Source organism: Manis javanica, chromosome 2 (genome assembly GCF_040802235.1).
Source record: "Manis javanica isolate MJ-LG chromosome 2, MJ_LKY, whole genome shotgun sequence".
Classification (NCBI taxonomy): domain Eukaryota; kingdom Metazoa; phylum Chordata; class Mammalia; order Pholidota; family Manidae; genus Manis; species Manis javanica.
This window is the reverse complement of record NC_133157.1, coordinates 79,829,303-79,852,003: the sequence shown is the minus strand read 5'-3', so window position 1 is coordinate 79,852,003 and position 22,701 is coordinate 79,829,303. Positions and strand designations below refer to the sequence as shown.

Sequence of the window (22,701 nt, the reverse complement as noted above, 5' to 3'; positions counted from 1 at the left end):
TGCAGGTGAAGCAGCCGAACTGCGAGGGAACTGCCTGGAGCCCCCTCCTCCCGGGGGGCCTCCCTCCTTCCCCCCCCCCCCCCCCCCCCCCCCCGGGAAAGCCCTTCTCTCCTCCATAACCTCGAGGACCGCGGCGCCGCCGCCTACGTGAGCCGTTTGGACCCTGCCCGGCCCCCGTAGCGCCCCTTCTCCGGCAGGTGGTTCTGGTAGTCTCCCCCGACTCCGGGTGCTCACGTCACCGGCGAACCTCTACCCACGCGCCAGCGCCGCAACCAACCGAGAAAATAAACAAACCCCGCGCGCGGCGGGCACGCCAGGCCCCGCCCCCGCCCCGCCCCGCGGCTCTCACACCGCCCCCTCCTCCGGGGCTTCCCTCCCGCCTTCGGCTCGCAGCCGCGCTCTCCCCGCCCCTCACCGCTGCCGGCAGCCGAGCTCCCCCGCGCTCCGCCCGGCCGGCGCCCCCGGGCCCGTTAGTGTCCGCACCCGCTCTCAGGACTGCCGCGCCACGCCGTCCCCGTGCGAGTCCACCCCCGACACCGGACGCGGCCCAGTCCCAGCGCCCAGTGCGGCCGCCCCCGGAGCCGCGGGAGCGGCGACGGGAGGAGGGAGAGGAGAGCCGAGCTGGCGGCCAGGGAGGCCCGGTGAGTACGCGGAGGGCGGGCCCGCCTCTCTGGGTCCGTTCCGACTCCCCTCAGGCGGCGGCGGCGGCGGCTCGGCCCACTGCTGCCTGCTCCTCGGGCTCGGCGGCTGGGGACTCGGCCTGAGGCGACGGGCCCCGCGGGCCGGAGCCACTGGGCAGAGGGCGCGGGAGGGCCGCTCCGCGGGAAGGGCCGCGGCTCCGACTCTCGGCGCACGGCTCTCGGGCCGCGGGGGGAGACCTGCGCCGACCCCAGGCCCCGGCGCCCTGGCCGTGGCTGTGCCCCGAAGACTCCGCCAGGGCCGGGGACTCCCGTGGTCGCGGGGCCGCCGAGTGACAGGTGCCGCCGGCCCATCCCCTTCGCGGGCATCGCTCTCCCTCCGGGGCAACCGGGCGCTAGGAAATTTCTGGAGCGAAAACCTGACCCGCTGTTTTCTCCCTTTCAGGTTTGGAAGCCCTTCTCTGCCCGAGTTAGGTCTCTCCCGGCTCTATTTCTTTCTCTACATACTTTGCGCGAATAAGTTTTGGAGCATCGGTTAACAGCCTGTGGGTGAAATTTGGTTTTCATTCTTGAGTGAGGTATAGTGAATTACTTTTTGACTAAAGTGCTCCTCCTGCTCCTCCTCCTCCTCCTCGCTAGCTATTGGAAAGTAAATGGGAAAGGTTCTGAATTTTGTTTTTGCTGTTATTGTTGGGAACGAGCGGTCTTTAAGGATTTTTGTTAGATCTCTAGCATTTAGAATACTTACTAGATTTTGGACACTGATGACAAAACTGGCTTGTTAAATTCCTTTTCTCTCCAGCTTCTTTTAGATTTTTCATTATCTTAGCCAGATTTTATAACTGAGTAGGTGCGACGGCTTTCCTTTTATTTCACTAATGAAAGATTACCTTTTAATGAAAAGCCAGTGGAAAATTTTCTACACTATTTCAGTATTGTCTGTTTCTTTATGTAGTAAATGTACTTGTGATTGGAACCTGAATTATCAGTTTAATAAGTCTGACTTGCAACTATGAGAATTTTAGAGTCATTTTGTGGCAGATTAAAATATTAAAAATATTTAATCTATGGAAATACAGATTTTTTCCTCAACAGATTAGTCTATAGTTGGTATTGGTAAAATCCTAATTAATGGCAGATACTCTTAATTGTTATAAATCATTACAACAAATTTATCTGAAAAATACCAATCTAGTGGCTTCGCTCTGAATTAAGAGCAAGAACCCAGAAGCTGACCAAAAGAACAAGGGGGGAAATGAAAACACATGGGCTTTTTTCATGGGAGAATCCCTGAGGTTCTCACTCAATTCTGTACTTTCGCTTAGATTTTTCAGCCCTCGGAAATTTGGTGCTGCAGATTGGATTGGGGAGGCAATTCTCAACTGCAAAGAAAAATGGAATTTAAGGCATACCAAATTAAGTTTATGTGGTTTGTTCGCTGTAAGTGTGCTGGGAGTAGAATTTTGGTATGCACTTGGCACTTGTTGGTTGTGAAACTTAATTTTAAGAAGCCTAGGTAAAAGAGATTTAGTTGTGTTATTTGAGGAACAGAACGTGAAATAATGCATTTAAAATTTTTCACTGGGTACCAAATCACTGATAATGCCATTTCATTTTATGCTCAGTTTTTAAAAATCTAAGTTATATTTCAAGAAGGCCACATTAATTGGCATCTCCATTGTATTTTTTGGTGATGTTGTTCAGGCTAATTGGTTGGTAGCATTTTTGGAAGATGACTGTCATTCGTTTTTTTAAAAGGGGCATATTGATTGTTCTTTACTGAGCATTTTATACGTATATCAATTTCAAAGTGTCCTAATTGTGGGTCCCTGAAGCATGGCTGTTGATGCCATCTTTCCTTGCCCTAGAGAGGTCGTAGTCTGGAGGGATGGGGTCACAGTAGCACTCATCCTCAGAACCAGGGTAGAGGAGCCCAAGACTACCAGCCATTTAGAAGTCTGTTACTTACAGTTCAGATTGTTCATTTTAGAAATAGTTTAAACATCTGATGTATCCTAATTCTTTTTAACCAGCACTTTAAAACCGATTATGTTTCCTATATAAATGTTTCCGAAACAGAATTACTTGTGGTGACGACCAGTTTTTAGAAGGGCACTTATAATGAAGCACAGTTGAACTGCCAATAACTGTTAACTCACATTTGCATTATGGGAATTGGGGGTTACTTGTTGTGCACTTTGCATTTTCTTCTGCTGTCTGTTCTATTTTAGATCACGTTTCAATTCAGAGATAGCTGTGTAGTTGGGGAGTGTAAGTATTTTTTAAAAAGCTAAATTCGATATATCTGTTGTATGCAAGGTCTTGTGGTTTTGTTAAGGATAGAAAGAAGAGACCCTTGCCTTTCAGGATGTTGAAATCAGCATTGTAGGGGACTAGGCACAAAAATAAATGGATAATTTTAATGAAATCAATTCAGTAATAAAAGCAAATATAAAGTATAGAAATTTTACAGAGGAGGAAGTGATTAATTCCAGGGGTAGGGCAGAGAAAGCTTCATGGAGATGCTAGCACCTAAGCAGGATTTTGAGGAATGAACACAAGTTTTAAGTGGAAGAGATACCATTTTAGGCACAGGGAAAGCAAAAGATTTGAACAAGTAAAACTAAATGTGTTCAGGAAATTTTAAGTAGTTTTGCTAGAGTATAGAATCTGAGGAAGGACAGTTGAAAAAAAAAAACCAAAACCCTAACGTATGCTACAACATTTAGTAACTCAAATAATGGGCTTTTCAAGTACTGGGTATGTATTAAAATGGAGACTTCACTGTAATTTGACATTGCTGTGATCTCAAGTATAGGAGAATAGTTTTTACTAATGACAGTCATTAAGAAATTATAGAATATTATACTTCTATAAATTATAGAATATTACATTTACATTAAAAAAAACACAAGTGTATTTCTAAACTTACTTGTGTTTTTCTGCATTTTGACCTGAAACATTTGTTTTGATATAATCTTCTGAATTTTCTTTTGTCTTCCTTCAACTACTTAATTTAGCCTTTATTTTTATTTACTTATTTACTTATTTTTAATTGAGGTAAAATTAGTATATAACATTTTAGTTTGAGGTGTACAACTTAATAATTTGATATTTGTATACACTACAAAATGATCATAAGTCTATAGTTACCATCTGTCACCAAACAGTTGACCACCTTCATCCTTTTCACACACCCTCCAACACCCTCTGATAACCACCTGTTGTCTGTATCTATGAGGGTTTTTTTGTTCATTTTTTTTATTAAGGTATCTTATGAAGGTTTCACATGAGCAACATTGCAGTCACTGTCCATCAGTGTAGTAGGATGCTATAGAGTCACTACTAGTCTTCTCTGTGCTATGCAGCCTTCCCCATGACCCCCCCTACATTATGTGTGCTAATCATAATGCCCCTTAATCTCCTTCTTCCTCCCTCCCCACCTACCCTCCCCTACCCCTCCTCTTTGGTAACCACTAGTCCCTTCTTGGAGTCTGTGAGTCTGCTGCTGTTTTGTTCCTTCAGTTTTGCTTTGTTGTTACACTCCACAAATGAGTGAAATCGTTTGCTACTTGTTTTTCTCTACCTTGCTCATTTCACTGAGCATGATGTCCTCTGGCTCCATCCATGTTATTGCAAATGGTAGGATTTGTTTTTTTCTTATGGTTGAATAATATTGTGTATATGTGCCACATCTTTATCCATTCATCTACTGATGGACACTTAGGTTGCTTCCATATCTTGGCTATTGTAAATAGTGCAGCAGTAAACATAGGGGTGCATATGTCTTTTTGAATCTGGGACCTTTTTTCCTTCACGTAAATTCCTAGGAGTGTAATGTTAAATGGTATCTCTGTTTCTAGTTTTTTGAGGAACCTCCATATTGCTTTCTACAATGGTTGAAGTAATTTACATTCCCACCAACAGTGTAGGAGGGTTCCCCTTTCCCCGCATCCTCACCAGCATTTGTTGTTCCTTGTTTTTGGATGTTGGCCATCCTAAAGAGTGTGAAGTGATATCTCATTGCGGTTTTAATGTGCATTTCCCTGATGATTACCCATGTGGAGCATCTTTTCATGTGCCTGTTGGCCATCTGAATTTCTTCTTTGGAGAAGTGTGTGTTCAGATCCTCTGCTCATTTTTTAATTGAGTTTTTTGCTTTTTTGGGTGTTGAGACACATGAGTTCTTTATATATTTTGGATGTTAACCCCTTATCGGATAAGTTGTTCATGAATATATTCTCCCATACTAAAGGCTGCCTTTTTGTTCTACTGATGCTGTCCTTTGCTTTACAGAAGCTTTCTAGTTGGATGTAGTCCCATTTGTTCATTTTTGCTTTTGTTTACCTTGCCCGAGGAGATGCGTTTAGGAAACAGTTGCTCATGTTTATATACAAGAGATTTTTGCCTCTGTTTTTTTCTGTGAGTTTTATGGTTTGATGACTTACATTCAGGTCTTTGATCCATTTTGAGCTTACTTTTGTGTATGGAGTTAGACATACATTCTCTTACATGTAGCTGTCCAGTTTTGCCAACACCAGCTGTTGAAGAGGCTGTTGTTTCCCCATTGTATATCCATGGCACCTTTATCATATAATAATTGACCATATATGCTTGGGTTTATATCTGGACTCTCTATTCTGTTCCATTGATCTATGGGTCTGTTCTTGTGCCTGTACCAAATTGTCTCAATTACTGTGGCTTCGTAGTAGAGCTTGAAGTCAGAGAGCATAATCCCCCAGGTTTATTCTTCCTTCTCAGGATTGCTTTGGCTATTTGGGATCTTTTCTGATTCCATATGAGTTTTAGAACTATTTGTTCTAGTTCATTGAAGAATGCTTTTGGTATTTTGATAAGGATTGCGTTGAATCTGTAGAGTAGAATGGCCATTTTGACAGTATTATTTCTTCCTATCTGTGAGCATGGGATATGTTTCCATTTATTGGTGTCTTCTTTAATTTCTCTCATGAGTGTCTTGTAGTTTTCAGAGTATAGTCTGTCACCTTCTTGGTTAGGTTTATTCCTAGGTATTTCATTCTTTTTGATGCAATTGTAAATGGGAGTTGTTTTCCTGATTTCTCTTTCTGCTAGTTCATTGTTAATATATAGGAATGCAACAGACATTCTGTTGTATTGATTTTGTATCCTGCAACTTTGCTGAGTTTAGATATTAGTTTTAGTAGTTTTGGGGTGGATTCCTTAGGGTTTTTTATGTACAATAATATCATGTCATCTGCAAACAGTAACAGTTTAACTTCTTCCCTACCAATCTGGATGTCTTTTATTTCTTTGTGTTGTCTGATTGCTGTGGCTAGGACCTCCAGTACTATGTTGGATAAAAGTAGGAGACTGGGCATCCTTATCTTCTTCCTGATCTTAGAGGAAAAGTTTCCAGCTACTCACTGTTAAGTATGATATTGGCTGTGGGTTTGTCTTATATGGCATTTATCATGTTGAGGTACTTTGGTACTTTCCCCCTATACCTATTTTGTTCAGAGTTTTTATCAGGAATGGATGTTGAATTTTGTCAAATGCTTTTTCAGCATCTGTGGAGATGATCATGTGATATTTTTCCTTCTTTCTGTTGATTTGGTGTGTGATGTTGATGGATTTTCGAATATTGTACTGTGCTTGCATTCCTGGAATAAATCACACTTGATCATGATGAGTGATCTTTTTGATGTATTTTTTAATTCAGTTTGCTAATATTTTGTTGAGGATTTTTGCATCTATGTGCATCAAGGATATTGGTCTGTAATTTTCCTTTTTTGTGGTTTAGTTGCCTGGTTTTGGTATTAGAGAGATGCTGGCCTCATAGAATAAGTTTGAAAGTACTCCCTCCTCTTCTACTTTTTGGAAAACTTTAGGGAGGATAGGTATAAGGCCTTCTCTAAATGTTTGTTAAATTTCAGCGGTGAAGCCATCTGGTCCAGGGGTTTTGTTCTTAGGTAGTTATTGATTACCAGTTCAATTTCATTGCTGGTAATTGGTCTTTCATATTTTCTGTTTCTTACTGAGTCTGCTTTGGAAGGTTGCATTTTTGTAGCAAGTTCTCTATTTCTTTTAGGTCATTCAATTTGTCAGCATATCATTTTTCATAGTATCCTCTAATAATAATGTGTCCTTCCATGGTGCCCATAGTGACTTTTCCTTTCTCATTTCTGATTCTGTTTATGTGTGTAGACATTCCTTTTTTCTTGATAAGTCTGGCTAGGTGTTTATGTATTTTATTTTATTGAAGAACCAGGTCCTTGTTTCATTGATTCTTCCTATTGTTTTATTATTCTCAATTTTATTTATTTCTGCTCTGATCTTTATTATGTCCCTCTTTCTACTGGCTTTGGGCCTCATTTGTTCTTCTTTTTCTAGTTTCATTAATTATGAGTCTAGACTGTTCATTTGGGATTGTTCTTCTTTACTGAGATAAGCCTGTATTGCAATATATTTCCCCCTTATCATGACCTTTGTTGTGTCCCACAGATTTTGCAGTGTTGAGCTGTTTTCATTTGTCTCCGTATATTGCTTGATCTCTGTTTTCATTTGGTCGTTGATTATTTAGGAGCATGTTGTTAAGCCTCCATGTGTTTGTGGGCTTTTTGTTTTCTTTGCATAATTTATTTCTAGTTTCATACCTTTGTGGTCTAAGAAGTTGGTTGACACAATTACAATCCTTCTGAATTTACTGAGACTCTTTTTGTGGCCTAGTATGTGGTCTATTCTGGAAAATGTTTTGTGTGCACTTGAGAAGAATGTGTATCCTGCTGCTTTTGGGTGTAGAGTTCTGTAGATGTCTGTTAGGTCCATCTGTTCTCATGTGTTGTTCAGTGCCTCTGTCTCCTTACTTAGTTTCTGTCTGGATAATCTATCCTTTGGAGTGAGTGGTGTGTTGAAGTCTCCTAAAATCAATGCATTGCCTTCTATTTCCCCTTTTAATTCTGTTAATATTTGTTTCACATAAGTAGGTGCTCCTGTTTGGTGCATAGAGATTTATAATGTTTATATCCTGTTTTTGGACTGACCCCTTTATCATTATGTAATGTCCTTCTTTGTTTCTTGTTACTTCCTTTGTTTTGAAATCTATTTTGTCTGATAACAGTGCTGCAACTCCTCCTTTTTTCTCCCTATTGTTTGCATGAAATATCTTTTTTCATCCCTACACTTTTAGTCTGTGTATGTCTTTGGGTTTGAAGTGATTCTCTTGTAGGCACCATATAGATGGGTCTTGTTTTTTTACCCATTCTGTAACCCTGTGTCTTTTGATTGGTACATTCAGTCCATTTACATTTAGGGTAATTATCGACAGATATATACTTATTGCCATTTCAGGCTTTAGGTTTTTGGTTACCAAAGGTTCAAGGGCAGCTTCTTTACTGTCTAACAGTCTAGCTTAACTTACTTAGTGTGCCATTTCAAACATAATCTAGAAGTTCTTTTTTTTTCTCCCTGCTTTTTCTTCCTCTTCCACTTTTTATATATTAGGTCTCATATTCTATACTCCTTGTGTATCCCTTGACTTATTTTGTGGGTAGATGATTTAATTTTTGCATTTGCTTAGGAATTAATTGGTCTACTTCCTTTACTGTGGTTTTATTTTCTCTGGGGACAGCTATTTAGCCTTAGGAGCACTTCCATGTATAGCAGTCCCTCCAAAATACGCTGTAGAGAAGGGTTGTGGCAGGTAATTCCCTCAACTTTTGCTTATCTGTAAATTGTTTAATCCCTGCCTCAAATTTAAATGATAATCTTGCTGAGTAGAGTATTTTTGGTTTGAGATCCTTCTGTTTCATTGCATTAAATACATCTTGCCACTCCCTTCTGGCCTGTAAGGTTTCTGCTGTGAAGTCTTATGATAGCCTGATGGGTTTTCCTTTGCAGGTGATCTTTTTTCTTTCTCTGGCTACTTTTAATACTCTGTCCTTGCCCTTGATCTTTGCCATTTTAACTATTATATGTCTTCCTTGGGTCCCTTGTGTTGGGAGGTCTGTGTACTTCAATAGCCTGAGAGACTATTTCGTTCCCCAGGTTGGATGTTTTCAGTAATTATTTCTTCAAAGAGACTTTCCATCCCTTTTTCTCTCTCTTCTTCCTCTGGTACCCCTATAACGTGAATACTGTTCTGTTTGTATTGGCCATATAACTGTCTTGTTAGTCTCTCATTCCTTGAGATCTCTGTGCCTCAGCTTCCTTATATTTTTTGGTCTCTAATTTCTATTTCATTTACTGTCTCCTCTACCTCATTTAATCTGCTTTTTAATCCCCCCATTGTATGTTTCATTTCAGATACTGTATTTTTCAAAGTTTCTATCTCTTTCCTGAAGTCCTTCCTGAGATCTTGAAAATTTTCTGTAGCTCCCTGAGCATTTTTATGATTTTTATTTTGAATTGTTTATCAGGAAAATTGGTGATTTCAGTTTACTTAGCCCTGTTTCTGGCGCTTGAAGGATTTTGGTTTGTATCAGATTCTTTTGCCCTTTCATATTTCTAATGATTATTATGGAATAATAACTTTGTGTAGGCGGTGCCTTCTAGTACTGAGAAACTGTAGTATCTGGAGCTCCCCAGCACTTCCATAGTGGGGGTCACTTGTGTGTAGTGCTGGTGCCTGCCGGGAGACAAGAGCTCTTTCATGCTTTCCAGATACAGTTCCTGCCTCTACTGCCAGGGTTAGAGGGTTGACTGTGCAGGGTGGAGCCTCTGCGTTAAGCCCCTGTAGCCGCCATAGTGGGTTGCCCTCCAGCTGGTCGGGCCCAATGGCCGGGGTAGTAGGTTTGCAAACCAGTGCTGGTCATGAGGAAGGAGCAGCAGGCTTCATATTGCAGTGGGGACCTTGGAGCTGTGTTGCTAGCCAGGGCAATGGAGTGCCTGAAGCTCCTGAAAATTCCCAACTTGTTGGGCTGGGTGTGCTGGGTCCATTTTTCCATCTGTCTTCTCCCATGAGCAGCAAGCTCTGTGTAATCCTTTCCCCTTTAGCACCCCTTTTTCTATTGGGAAGTCTTTCAAAGCACCCGCTTTTCTTTTGTTCTGGAGCAGCCGGTTGTGGGTATGTGTTCTCCAGAAGCGGCTAGAATCTCTGACTTTCTGAGTATTCTGCCTGTCTTTGCTTTCCCACCCCAGTAATCTCCAGAGCATCATTAATGTGGGTTCATGCTTCCGGAGCAGATCTCCAGCTTTGGGTCTTTAGTAGTTCTGGGCTTCTGCTCCCTCTCTGCTCCATTTCTCTTCCTCTGCCAGTGAACTGGGGTGGTGGGGAGGGCTTGGGTCCTGCCAGATTGTGGCTTTGCTACTTTACCCTTTTCCATGGGGTCTTCTCTTTTCCTCAGATGTAGGCAGTCTGTAAGTCTTCTTTCCAGCTGCTCTTTCAGGATTAGTTGTATTTGCTGTATTTTCGTGTTATATGTGGTTTTGGGAGGAGGTTTCTACCTCACTTCTCATGCCACCATCTTTTCTTCTCTCCCCATTCGTTTTTTGTTTTTTAAATTTCACATATAAATGGAATTGAATGATGTCATTCTCTGTCTGGCCTATCTTACTTAGCGTAATAACCTCAAGGTCCATCTATGTAATGGCAAGATTTCATTGTTTTTCATGGCTGAATAGCATTCCATTGTGTATGTGTGTGTGTATACATTCATCCATCAATGGAAACACTGTTGTTTCCACATCTTGGCTATTACAAATAAGGCTGCAGTGAACATAAGGGTACAGATATCTTTATTAATAGTGTTTTTGTTGTCTTCAGAAAAACAAAACTCAGACGTGTAATTGTTGGATCATATGGTAGTTCTATTTTTAATGTTTTTTAGGAGTCTTTGTACTCTTTTCCATACTGGCTACAACGATTATCATTCCCACCAACAGTGAGTGCAGAAGGGTTCCCTTTTCTCCATATCCTCACCAACATTTTTTATTTCCTGTTTCTTTAATAATAGCAGTTCTACAGGTGGAAGATCGTATCTCATTGTGGTTTTGATTTGCGTTTCCCTGATGATGAGTGATGTTGAATATCTTTTCATGTGTCAGTTGGCCATCTGTATGTCTTTGGAGAAATGTCTGTGCAGATCCTCTGCCCATTTTTAAATCACAATTGTTTGCTTTTTGCTATTGAATTATGTGAATTCTTTGTGAATTTTGGATATTAGCCCTTGACCAGATATATTATTTGAGAGTATCTTCTCCCATTCAGAAGGTTGACCTTTCATTTTGTAGATTGTTTCCTTTGCTGTGTAGAAGCTTTTTAGTTTGATGTAATTCTACTTGTTTAATTTTTCTTTCATTGCTGTTGTCTTTGGAGTCATATCCAAAAACAATATTGCCAAGAGCAATGTTAAGGTGCTTACCACCTGTTCTATTTTAGGAATTTATGGTTTCAGGTGTTACATTCAATTCTTTAATACATTTTGAGTTAATTTTTGTGTGTGATATAAAGTAGTGGCTCTGTATCATTCTTCTGCATGTGGCCCTCCAGTTTTTCTAACACCATTGATTGAAGAGATAGTCCTTTCCCTGTTGTATATTCTTGCCTCCTTTCTTATAAATTCATTGACCATATATTCATGGGTTTATTTCTGGATTCTCTGTTGTGTTCCATTGATCTGTGTCTGTTTTATACCAGTACAATACTATTTTGATTCCTGTAGCTTTTGTAGCATAGTTTGAAAGCAGGGAGCATGATATCTCCAGCTTTTTTCTTCCTTTTTGAGATTGCTTTGGCTGTTGGGGGCCTTTTATTTGTTCCATACAAATTCGGGGTTGTTTCTTTTACTTCTATGAAAAATGCCATAGAAATTTTGATAGGGATTGCATTGAATTTGTATATTGCTTTGGGTGATATGGACATTTAAAAACTATTAATTCTTCTAATCTGTAAGCACAGTATAGTTTTTCATTTATTTGTCTCATCTTCAGTTTCTCTCATCAGTATCTTGAAATGTCAGTTTTCAGTGCACAGGTCTTTCACCACCTTGGTTAAAATTATTTCTAGGTATTTTATTCTTTTTGATGCCATTGTAAATGGAATTGTTTCCTTACGTTCTTTTTCTGTTAGCCTTTAAGTCATTTTTGAAAGGAAACACAAAGGAAAGAGGGGAAACATGTGAAGTAACAATTAGATTTCTGGACTAAAGACCTGATTGGTGTATTATTTTAGTAATATGTAAATGTTCAATATACAGCACAAGCCATCACATTCATAGAATGGCCAACATTGGTAGCTTAGAGGATGTCCACTATAGTTTTGTATGTTTGCATTTTGTACCCTAACTATGTCCATGTCATTTAAATTTATATATATTACTGAGCATTTGAGTGTCTGGATCTTAAAGACATGGTGAGAAAGAAAGAAATAATAGGGGGAGGGAAAAGAGCTCTGTTTGAATCTACTTATCCTAATATCTCTTAGATATGGCTGTAGATGGAGATGCAGAGTTTAGGACACAACACTGAAGGAGCACTAACCCTAGCCATCCCCTGAAATAGTATCTTTAAAAAAGCCTCATGTTTCATGGTCTGCCTATTTATCCCCTCTCAAGGTTTAAAAAAAAGTTTCAAATGAATCCCTGGATTGTATAACAGGACCATCTTTTTGCAAATTCTGAGAAATTTGTTAATGAAGGTTTTCTTAAAAACATGCAAACATAATCAGTCTTTGACAGTTGTTCAGTCATTTGTCTTCTGCATGACTAACATAAAGGACCAGAGGCAGCTCATTGCCATGTGCCCTGTAGTTGCCCTTTTAAGTTTTGACATAGGGCAGAAAAATCAATATTATATTGATTACTTTGTTTCCCTTTTTGAAATTTGGTATAGCTGACCATTTTCCCTTTACCAGATGAGATTTTTTTTTCCCTATAGAAGAAATATGGCTGTTATAGAATACTGGGGAAATAATGGAAACTATGGAAAATAAGAATACATAATTCCTGACCCAGACTTCTAGGTGATGCTTTCTTCAGATTGGGTCCTTGTTGAGATTTTGTTTGGATGAGTAGATAATAAAATGCTTTTAGACTTGTTGAGATTTTGTTTGGATGAGTAGATAATAAAATGCTTTTAGACTGTTTAAAAATAATTCCAACCGTTGGAATTATTTTTAAGCAGTCTAAAAGCATTTCTCATTGACAATGGTATACAAATTTCTTGTGATTGAATGAAAGTAGTTCAGATTCAATTGGGCATTATAACTTCAGGTGTTTAAAAGAATGACAGAGTTCTAATTTGTAGAAAGCATATGCATCATTTGAGCAGTCACTTTGCAGCTAGATTTTATGCCATTAAAAAGGCGTGTCACTGGCAAATGGGAAGAAAAACCTGCAACTTGTGAATATAGAACTTTCATGAACCTTGCTCACCAGAAAATTTTGTGCTTCCTGACTCCTGACAGCTGCTATGGCTCCCTGTACTGCATGCTTTGCATTTTGGGTACCTAGTACAAACTCTTCCAACAGTTTCATCTACCTGTCTACCATGATGGTCAGCAGAGCATTCTGCAGCTGTTTGATGAAGGGCTTGAGCACTTCACTTGTCACAGTTGACAAATAACTGCCAAGTAGCATGTACAGAGCTATCCTTTGGGCAGCACCAGAAGAGGCTGCTTGCCTCTGTGGTGACTGGCCCAGATCTCTGAATTCTCCAGGGTTTTCTGGGCTCCTCCAAGGACTAAAGGAAACTGAAGATGCACTGGTAAGTAAGGAAGCTGTGCCCTATGCCACAGAAAGAAAATTTCAGTGAGCTTTGGAGAGATGTCGTAGAACGGAACATTTGTGAACATTTAACTCATGCAAAACAACCCAGATATGAAATTCACAATTTTGGTATCAGTCCTAGAATGGAAAAGAAATTTGTTTGAGACATCAGTCATGATAAAGCTAGGTTATACTGCAATAACAACCTGAAAATTTCAGCAACTTAAAGCAGCAAAGCTGCATTCTTGATCAAGCTCTATATCCAGTACATGTCAGCAAGGAGACTTTGTTCATTGTAGTTTTAGAATCCATCAGTCCTGACTTACAGAGATTCCATCTCCACATACACTTCCATAATCGCAGAAGCAGGGAAGAAGAGAACATGGTGAACCATGTTCTGGCTTTCAAAGCTTTTTAAAGCTTGTATTTCGCTGGCCAAAGTAAGTCACATGGTCATGCCTGCATTCAGGAAGCGATCTATAATTCTCCTTTCAGAAGGGGTGGTGAATATTTGTGAAGAGTTACCACATGCAATTCATAGTCCCAACAGTTAAAATTAGTTATAATAATAGTTGTTGAACAATTGCATAGGATTACTATACCTAAAGTGACCAAAACAACTAAAATTTACAGGATTTTAACATGGCATGTTAAAGTTGAAACAGAATTACTGTTTTCCATAATATTTTTGAGTGGAATTTGTTTTCATTTTGTAGTGCTTTCTCTTGTTAACTTAACAAAGCTTTTTCTCGTGCTTATAGGAAAGATTTAAGCCTCAAAATATGTCATAATTTATCAGTGTGATGTCATCTCTGTATGTTGTGGCATTTTACCTTGTTTTGCATATTTCTGAACATAGCAATAAATTGTAACATGGTAGTATAATAATAATTGGATTTAGTGACTACTAGATGGTATCTTTAAATATCTGCTCATATTTTGATTTTCGTCATTGTTTAACAGAAAATTGAAAGATTTTCAAATAATTTTCTGGATTCTTAGGTTAAGATGAAGAATGAACACATACTTCTCATTTTTGTTCCCTTCTGGAAACATACAAACTCTAGTGTGTGGTTAGCTTTCAGATTGGACCTCAATGATCCTGACCTACTATTCACGCTTTTCCATAATCCCCTCCCAAGCTGAATAAGGAGGACCTGTGTTAACAATAGGATATTGTAGAAATGATAGTAACTAGTTCAGATGTCGCACTATGACTTAAGACTGACATAGAACTATAAAGAAAAATGAATAAGTAACACAAAAATCAGGATAAGAGTTACCTCTGGAAAGGGGAGTAGGAGGGATTCTACTGGAGAGAAACATGGAACAGTTTAATGTTCTGTTACTTAGTGCTGGGTGCTTCGAATGTTCTTTTTTTTTCAATTAATTTTTACTTAGTTTTTATATACCTCATTTCAAAATAAAAATAAACATTTCTGAGTTTAGTAGTCTAATGAAATGGTCTTTATGAATTAAAAGCAGTAGGTACAAGGCTTCTTAATGAAGTTACAGAGTAAGATTCAATGAATATAGTTTCAGGTCTTGACTTTGCCACTAACTAGCAGAATGACCTGAAGCAAGTCACTTAACCAATCTGTGCTAGTCATCTCATCTGTAAAACTAAAGGATTTGGGTTGGATGTTACTAGAGGACCTTTAATATCCTGTGTACAGAGTTCTTTAAAAGTACTGACATTTGTAAAATAAAAGATAATAAGAAGGTGATTTTGAAAAGTTTCCTTTGGTTGAGAAAATTTGAGTTCTCTGTTTTGCTATCCGTTCTGAGACTTAGTAGCAGTTGCCAGAATCAAACTCAACGCAGCATTTTGTATATGAGAGTAGCATGTTCCTCTGAGTGTCTCTGGGTGCAGCGAAAAATGGTATTCCTACTTTGTCATTGTAAACCACATTGATTTAGGATGTTCTCCATTAATATGCAGCAGTGCCTTTACAAGAGAGGAAATAATGAATTTTTGAAATCTATATATGGAAAAATTAATACACTGTATTGGTGGTAGTCTTACAATAGTCTAAAATATAATTATATATATTAAAAAAATGTTTATATTAATGCAATCTTATGTTTACTTAAGTTTAAAAAGTAACTTAAAGTTTAAGAAGTTAAATTTAACTTAAGAAGTATGGTATCGCCAGTAGGACTGTGGATGTATGAATCCAAATATTACTAAATCCATTGTCGGAAGAATGTGTGTGTGTAAATGTTCTAGAATCTAGAATAGATTTTACTGAGGATGTTTACTCATCTTTCTCTTATTCTCGCCTCACAGGAATTATTCTTGATAGAAGTATATTAAAAGAAAAACCTGTACAATGGCCTCAGCAGTACTAAGTTCTGTTCCCACTACTGCTTCTCGTTTTGCCCTGTTGCAAGTGGATAGTGGCAGTGGTTCTGATTCTGAACCTGGAAAAGGTAAAGGTCGGAATACTGGAAAGTCTCAAACGAGCAAATCAACTACAAATGAGAGAAAAAGAGAAAAAAGAAGAAAAAAGAAGGAGCAGCAACAGAGTGAAGCAAATGAGGTAACCGTTACAATTATTTGTGTCTGCTTTCCCAAGAGACTGTAGTATTATAACGGAAGGTACTGCCTTTTTGATCCATGTATCTACAGTACCTGGTCTAAAGGTACTTGGTAAATGTGACTTGAATGAATGGACGTAAATTTGTGTGTATTTAAAGTCAAATGTAATAACATTTTTTAAATGCTTTTTTTTTTTCTATCTGTGGAAGCTTATAGGCTCAATCCAAAAAGTTTCTGAAAAACAAGGAAATCTTAAAAGAAAACAAAGGTCATTTGTAAATATAACTAGAGATATAACCAATTAATATTGTGTGTTTTCTGTACCATTATATAGGTTTATATAAATATATAGATACATACATAGACATATAACTATATATTCAAATTTAAACAAAAATGGGATTATTAATAGACTTTTTATAGCTGGCTTTTTAAAAAAATTAGCAGTGACTAGTTTTCCATATGAGTAAATGAAGATGAGTGTTATTTTGTTTTTTTGTTTTTTATATATATATATATATTTTTTTAATTAAGGTATCATTGATATACAATCTTATGAAGGTTTCACATGAGCAGCATTGTGATTACTACATTCATTCATACTATAAAGTCCCCCTCACACCCCATTGAAGTCACTGTCCATCCACATAGTAAGAATGCTATAGAGTCACTACCTGTCTTCTCTGTGCTACACAGCCTTCCCTGTGACACCCCCCTACATTATGTGTGCTAATCATGGTGCCCCTTAATCCCCTTCTTCCTCCTTCCCCAGCCATCCTGCCCACCCCTTTCCCTTTGGTAACTGCTAGTCACTTCCTGGAGTCTGAGAGTCTGCTGCTGTTTTGTTCCTTCAGTTTTGCTTTGTTGTTATACTCCACAAATGAGTGAAATCATTTGCTACTTGTTTTTCTCCGCCTGGCTTATTTCACTAAACATAATACCCTCTAGTTCCATCCGTGAACAGAACTAAGAAAACAAATGGTAGGATTTTTTTGCTTCTTATGGCTGAATAATATTCCACTGCATATATGTACCACATCTTCTTTATCCATTCATCTACTGATGGACGCTTAGGTTGCTTCCAGATCTTGGCTATTGTAAATGGTGCAGCAATAAATGTAGGGGTGCATATGTCTTTTTGAATAAGTGATCTTGTTTTCTTTGGGTAAATTCCTAGGAGTGGAATTCCTGGGTCAAATGATATTTCTATTTTTCATTTTTTTGAGGAACCTCCATATTGCTTTTCACAAATGTTTGAATTAATTTACATACCCACAAACAGTGGAGGAGTGTTCCCCTTTCTCTCCATACTCGCCAGCATTTGTTGTTCCTTATCTTTTGGATGTTGTCCATCCTAACTGGTGTGAGGTGATATCTCATTGTGGTTTTAATTCGCATTTCCCTGATGATTAGTGATGTGGAGCATCTTTTCACATGCCTGTTGGCCATCTGAATTTCTTCTTTGGAGAAGTGTCTGCTCATATCCTCTGCCCATTTTTTTACAGGGTTATTTGTTTTTTGAGTGTTGAGGCATGTGAATTCTTCATATATTTTGGATGTTAACCCCTTTTTGGATATATATTCTCCCATACTGTAGGATGCCGTTTTGTTCTACTGATGGTGTTCTTTGCTGTACAGAAGCTTTTTAACTTGATGTAGTCCCATTTGTTCATTTTTGCTTTTGTTTCCCAGGCCTAAGGAGATGCATTTAGGAAGAAGTTGCTCATGTTTATATTCAAGAAATTTTTGCTATTTTTTCTTCTCTAAGTTTTATGCTTTCATGACTTACATTCAGGTCTTTGATCCATTTCAAGTTTACTTTTATGTATGGGGTTAGACAGTAATCCAGTTTCATTCTCTTGCATGTAGCTGTCCAGTTTTGCCAACACCAGTTGTTGAAGAGGCTGTCATTTCCCCACTGTATATCCATGGCTTCTTTATTATATATTAATTAACCATATATGCTTGGTTTTATATCTGGGCTCTCTGTTCTGTACCACTGATCTATGTCTGTTCTTGTGCCAGTACCAAATTGTCTTGATTACTGTGGCTTTGTAGTAGAGCTTGATGTTGGGGAGCATAATCCCCCCAGGTTTATTCTTCCTTCTCAGGATTGCTTTGGCTATTTGGGATCTATTATGGTTCCATATGAATTTTAGAACTATTTTCTCTAGTTTGTTGAAGGATGCTGTTGGTATTTTGATAGGGATTGCATTGAATCTGTAGATTGCTTTAGGCAGGATGGCCATTTTGATAATATTAATTCTTCCTATTCATGAGCACAGGATGTATTTCCATTTATTGGTATCTTCTTCAATTTCTCTCATGAGTGTCTTGTAGTTTTCAGAGTATAGTCTGTCACCTTCTTTGTTAGGTTTATTCCTAGGTATTTTATTCTTTTTGATGCAATTGTAAATGGAGTCGTTTTCCTGATTTTTCTTTCTGTAGTTCATTGTTAGTATATAGGGATGCAACAGATTTCTATGTATTAATTTTGTACCCTGCAACTTTGCTGAGTTCAGATATTAGTTCTAGTAGTTTTGGAGTGGATTCCTTAGGGTTTTTTATGTACAAAATCATGTCATCTTCAAACAGTAACAGTTTAACTTCTTCCTTACCAATCTGGATGCCTTTTATTTCTTTGTGTTGTCTGATTGCCATGGCTAAGACCTCCAGAACTATGTTAAATAAAAATGGGGAGAGTGGGCATCGTTGTCTTGTTCCCGATCTTAAAGGAAAAGCTTTCAGATGTTGGCTGTGGGTTTATCAGATAAGGCATTTATTATGTTGAAGTACTTGCCTTCTATACCCCTTTTGTTGAGAGTTTTTATCATGTATGGGTGTTGAATTTTGTTGAATGCTTTTTTCAGCATCTTATGGAGATGATCATTTGTTTTTAGTCCTCTTTGTTGATGTGGTGTATGATGTTGATGGATTTTCAAATATTGTACCATCCTTGCATCTCTGGAATAAACCCTACTTGATCATAATGGGTGATCTGTCATGTAGCTGTCCAGTTTTCTCAATACAGGGTAACTTTAAAAGAAAATCATTTTCACCACCATAAAATCTTTCAGAAACCCAATCTTCCAGAACTTTGATTGCCCACCATTTTCTGTTTGGAATTAAAGATGACAATGGAAAGACAGAAAATAAGGTAATAGTGTAGTTTACAGTAGAGACTTAAGGAAACACATAACTGAGAGTGAGCCTGAGGATCCTCTTGTGCCACTTCTGTGGCTTTAGTTCCATCAGTCTCTAATCTCTATAGCATGCTGTAACAGTCCACCTACCAGTGTTTCATCCAGCAGCAGCTCCTCCTCTGTGTTCTTGCCATGGCAGAAAGTAGCTACCTAAAGTGGTGTTTGTGTCTAATCAAGCCTTGTTACAGAATAGTCTATTGATTATAAGTTAAAATTGTTGATTCTCGTTTTAAAGCCTCTTCTTTAGTTTCCTAGGGCTGCTGTTTCGAAGTACCACAAACTAGGTGGCTTAAATCAACCAAAATGTATTCTAACAGTTCTGGAGGTTAGAAGTCCAAATCAAGATGTCAGTAAGGACCGTGCTTTCTCTGAGACTTTTAAGTAGAACCCTTCCTTGCTGCTTCCTTGCTTCCTGTGATGTCTGTCACTCCTTCGCATTCCTCGGCTTCAGGCTCCATCACTCATCTTTGCCTCTGTTGGTACACAGTGTTCTCTTAGTGTATCTTTGTCTTCATCTCTTTTTATAAAGACATCAGTCATGTTGGATTAAGGCCCTCTCTAATTCAGTATGATCTTATCTTAACTTGATTACATTTGCAAAGACCCTATTCAAATAAGGTCACATTCACAGAACCACCGAGAGCTAAGCCTACAGCATGTTTTTGGGGTGAGTACTTACAATTTAATCCATAACAGTATGTCAGTATTTTACTCACTTGTTTCAACTACTGCATCTCAGATTATTCTTGCTGTTGGGAATGGCTTGACCAGTACAGTTTTAGTTCATTATGTTACTTTGTGGAGTATGCCCTGGATTTTTCAGGACTAGTAAAGTAGTCACTGCAGTTGCTGAAGCTGAAGCTGTCTTCTCTAACTGTTTAAACTTTTGAATTTGTAAGCTGTTAAACTTTAATTTTTTTGAATCCTATTTTTTTGCATTTTAAAATCATGCTTATTATTCTGTTTTCTACTCCTATAAACTTCTTCCCTTTAGTAAAGCAGAATCATTAAAACAATGGTATAGTAAAGTACAATTGTTTTCACTTATTAATCATTTCATCTAGAAATCCACCAACATTATCTCAAATACTGGCAAAATTAATATTCCACAAAGATTACAAAACACAAAGAGTGATTTGTGCATTAGCTTAGCAAATGTTTGGAATAATTAGAAGTATAGAAATAGTGGTTTCTTAACTTCCAAAAAAGTCATTAGTATCCCAGGATTGGTAAACTGAATGAATGTATTTTTTGTTTGTTTCATAGCTCAGGAATCTTGCTTTTAAGAAAATTCCCCAGAAATCTTCCCATGCCATTTGTAATGTTCAACATGAGCTTTTATTACCAAACCCAGTGCAGAAGGAGTCACGAGAAGAAAACTGGCAAGAGTGGAGACAACGAGATGAGCAGGTACAGTTAAATCAAATTATTTTGCTTTTATTTCCCAGTGAATTTAAGCATTTTTAAGATATCAGTGCATTTGAATCCATGACACCACTGATTTGAGGAGCAGTTTTGTATTGGATTAATCATGAGTTTGCTGCTTTTTTGTCTAATAGAAAAGCAGATGTTGATACATTTATATTTCTGTTTTGGCAATTCAAGCAGTTATTTTTTGAGCTTTTAATTTATTTGTCTTTTTATAAATGAGAGAGAGAGATGGGGAATGTAGAATAGCAGAATCAAATTATTTCAAGTAGGTAAAATCACTTCCATAGGGTCAGAGGTCTCTTGTTAAAAATACCCATGGACAGTTTTTTTTTTAAATTTTTCTCTTTAATCTGCCCTATATTTCCAATTTTTCATTTTAAAATTATCATTTTTTCCTCAATAAAGAGATAAGAAAAAAATTAGTGAACCATCAGTCCTCAGGTGACCAAAATATTAACAGCTTTTTGTATATATATATATCCTTGTATCCTTCTTAATTCAGTTTTTTTTGGGGGTGTAGGGGTCACTGTTATCTGCAAAAAAGAATTCAAAATATGAAATTTTTCTTGCTTCTTGCTATTTTCATTCTTTATAATAATACATCCTGGTCCTTTCTCCAGATCAACAGACAAATTATTAATTCTTTAATTTTATTTTTTTTAAGGTATCATTGATATACATTCTTATGAAGGTTTCACATGAAAAACATTACCCACAGACAGTTTTGCTTGAAAAGGAAAGAATTAGAGGTGAAACTTTTTCCTTTTCAACCTTGATGTAAAATAGTTTATGGTATTTGTTTCTTTAACCTATTATATATTATTCTTCTGTGCCTCTATATTACTAATAACCAAATCAAACAGATACTTTATTGAGACCAATCAGTTTCTTTTTTTTGGAAAATGACATACTAAGCCTGGAATATACTGTAGGAGATGCTGTACATGTGGGAAATGAATATTTATTTATTTGCTTATCTGTTAAACTGTTACTGATCTATTGGGAATAGGTATTATTCAAGCAGATGTTGGGCTTAATGAAGTGGCTATATCTATCATGCTAAAAACCTATCAGTTTTAAAAGAATTAGACTATACTAAGCTATGCTGTTAACATAAACTATGGTAATTATAACATTTTCTTTGGGATTTTATAGTGCTCCAGGCTTATCATTGTAAGAATCAGTTACTACACTAGACCTGTGTGAAAGTGCTGTTCAGAAGATATTTCCAGGCACTGGCATACTGGATAAATCATCTTGTATTATTCTAGAGGGTTTTATTTGATTTTTTTTCCTTCTACTATATTCATTATGACAAATTCTTCTGGTTTACAAATATAAATGTAATGATCTACTTGTTTAGACTATAATAGAATTTATTAGTGTCTTCACCAGGGAGAGTTTCTCCCAGTGGTCCAAAGGGCACTGGAAAATTAATGGAGGAAAACTCAGATTTGCATCAAAATAAGTTCCACGTTATATGGTAACTTGAGCACAGATATTTGATTGCCCTTCTTCCTGCCCCAACTGATTGCTACCAAAATGACCAGGTAATAATGAAAAGAAAATAATTGACTTGGCCCTGACCCAATATAGGAATGTCATCCAAATCTGAGAAACTCTGAGGGATTTCTACTGGTTATACTAGTGATGGATCACTAGGAAAACCTGGTACCTTTTGGAAGTCTCACTTGCAGGAAAATAATCGAGGACATGGGAAGTAAAGGCTGGGATAATTACATGGACAAGTGAAGAAGAGGTAAGGGCAAGCTTTGGAACAGATGCATAGTGTAGTGTTCTACTTGGAATCTATTTTATTATGTTGAATAATAGATTTTAAAAGTAGGGCCCAGGCAGTGATTATCCTAGGCAGCAAGTATACAGTATGGTGGGTATTCTCCCTGACACAATAGGGAAATAGCACTATGAGAAACTTCAGGGATTGAGGTTTGAGCCAGATAAAAAGCTGGTTATAGAAGTCTTGCCTGTTATGTGGCTGCTTATTTTAAACATAAAAGAAAAATTATACTAAGAAAAAGTTTCCTGCTCCTACATCACCAAAGGGATAATGTACATTTACATCAGCAAAACCTCAGCATAAAATCTTGGAGCTGGCATTAAACAGAAGCCAGAGGGATGGTAAAGAAGCATCCATTCCACCAACTTATGAGCAAATACTGGATCTGAGTTGGTCTTATGTCAACTAA

The 22,701-nt window shown here is 37.9% G+C and overlaps 1 protein-coding gene across 3 annotated transcripts in view; it reads left to right on the top strand.

Moving 5' to 3' along the window:
• Window positions 1–340: 340 nt before the first annotated feature.
• The window catches only part of GKAP1 (G kinase anchoring protein 1), a 78,681-nt gene continuing 56,320 nt past the window's right edge, over window positions 341–22,701 (top strand). Inside the window, exons 1-4 of one of the 3 annotated variants that reach the window (XM_037023524.2) lie at window positions 341–641; window positions 1,084–1,216; window positions 15,609–15,861; window positions 20,330–20,473. In XM_037023524.2, coding sequence (XP_036879419.1) covers window positions 15,652–15,861; window positions 20,330–20,473 — 354 coding nt within the window. In that variant the 5' untranslated portion in view covers window positions 341–641; window positions 1,084–1,216; window positions 15,609–15,651. The remainder of the gene's footprint in view (window positions 642–1,083; window positions 1,217–15,608; window positions 15,862–20,329; window positions 20,474–22,701) is intronic. The other 2 variants (XM_037023521.2, XM_037023522.2) reach the window with 2 other exon arrangements.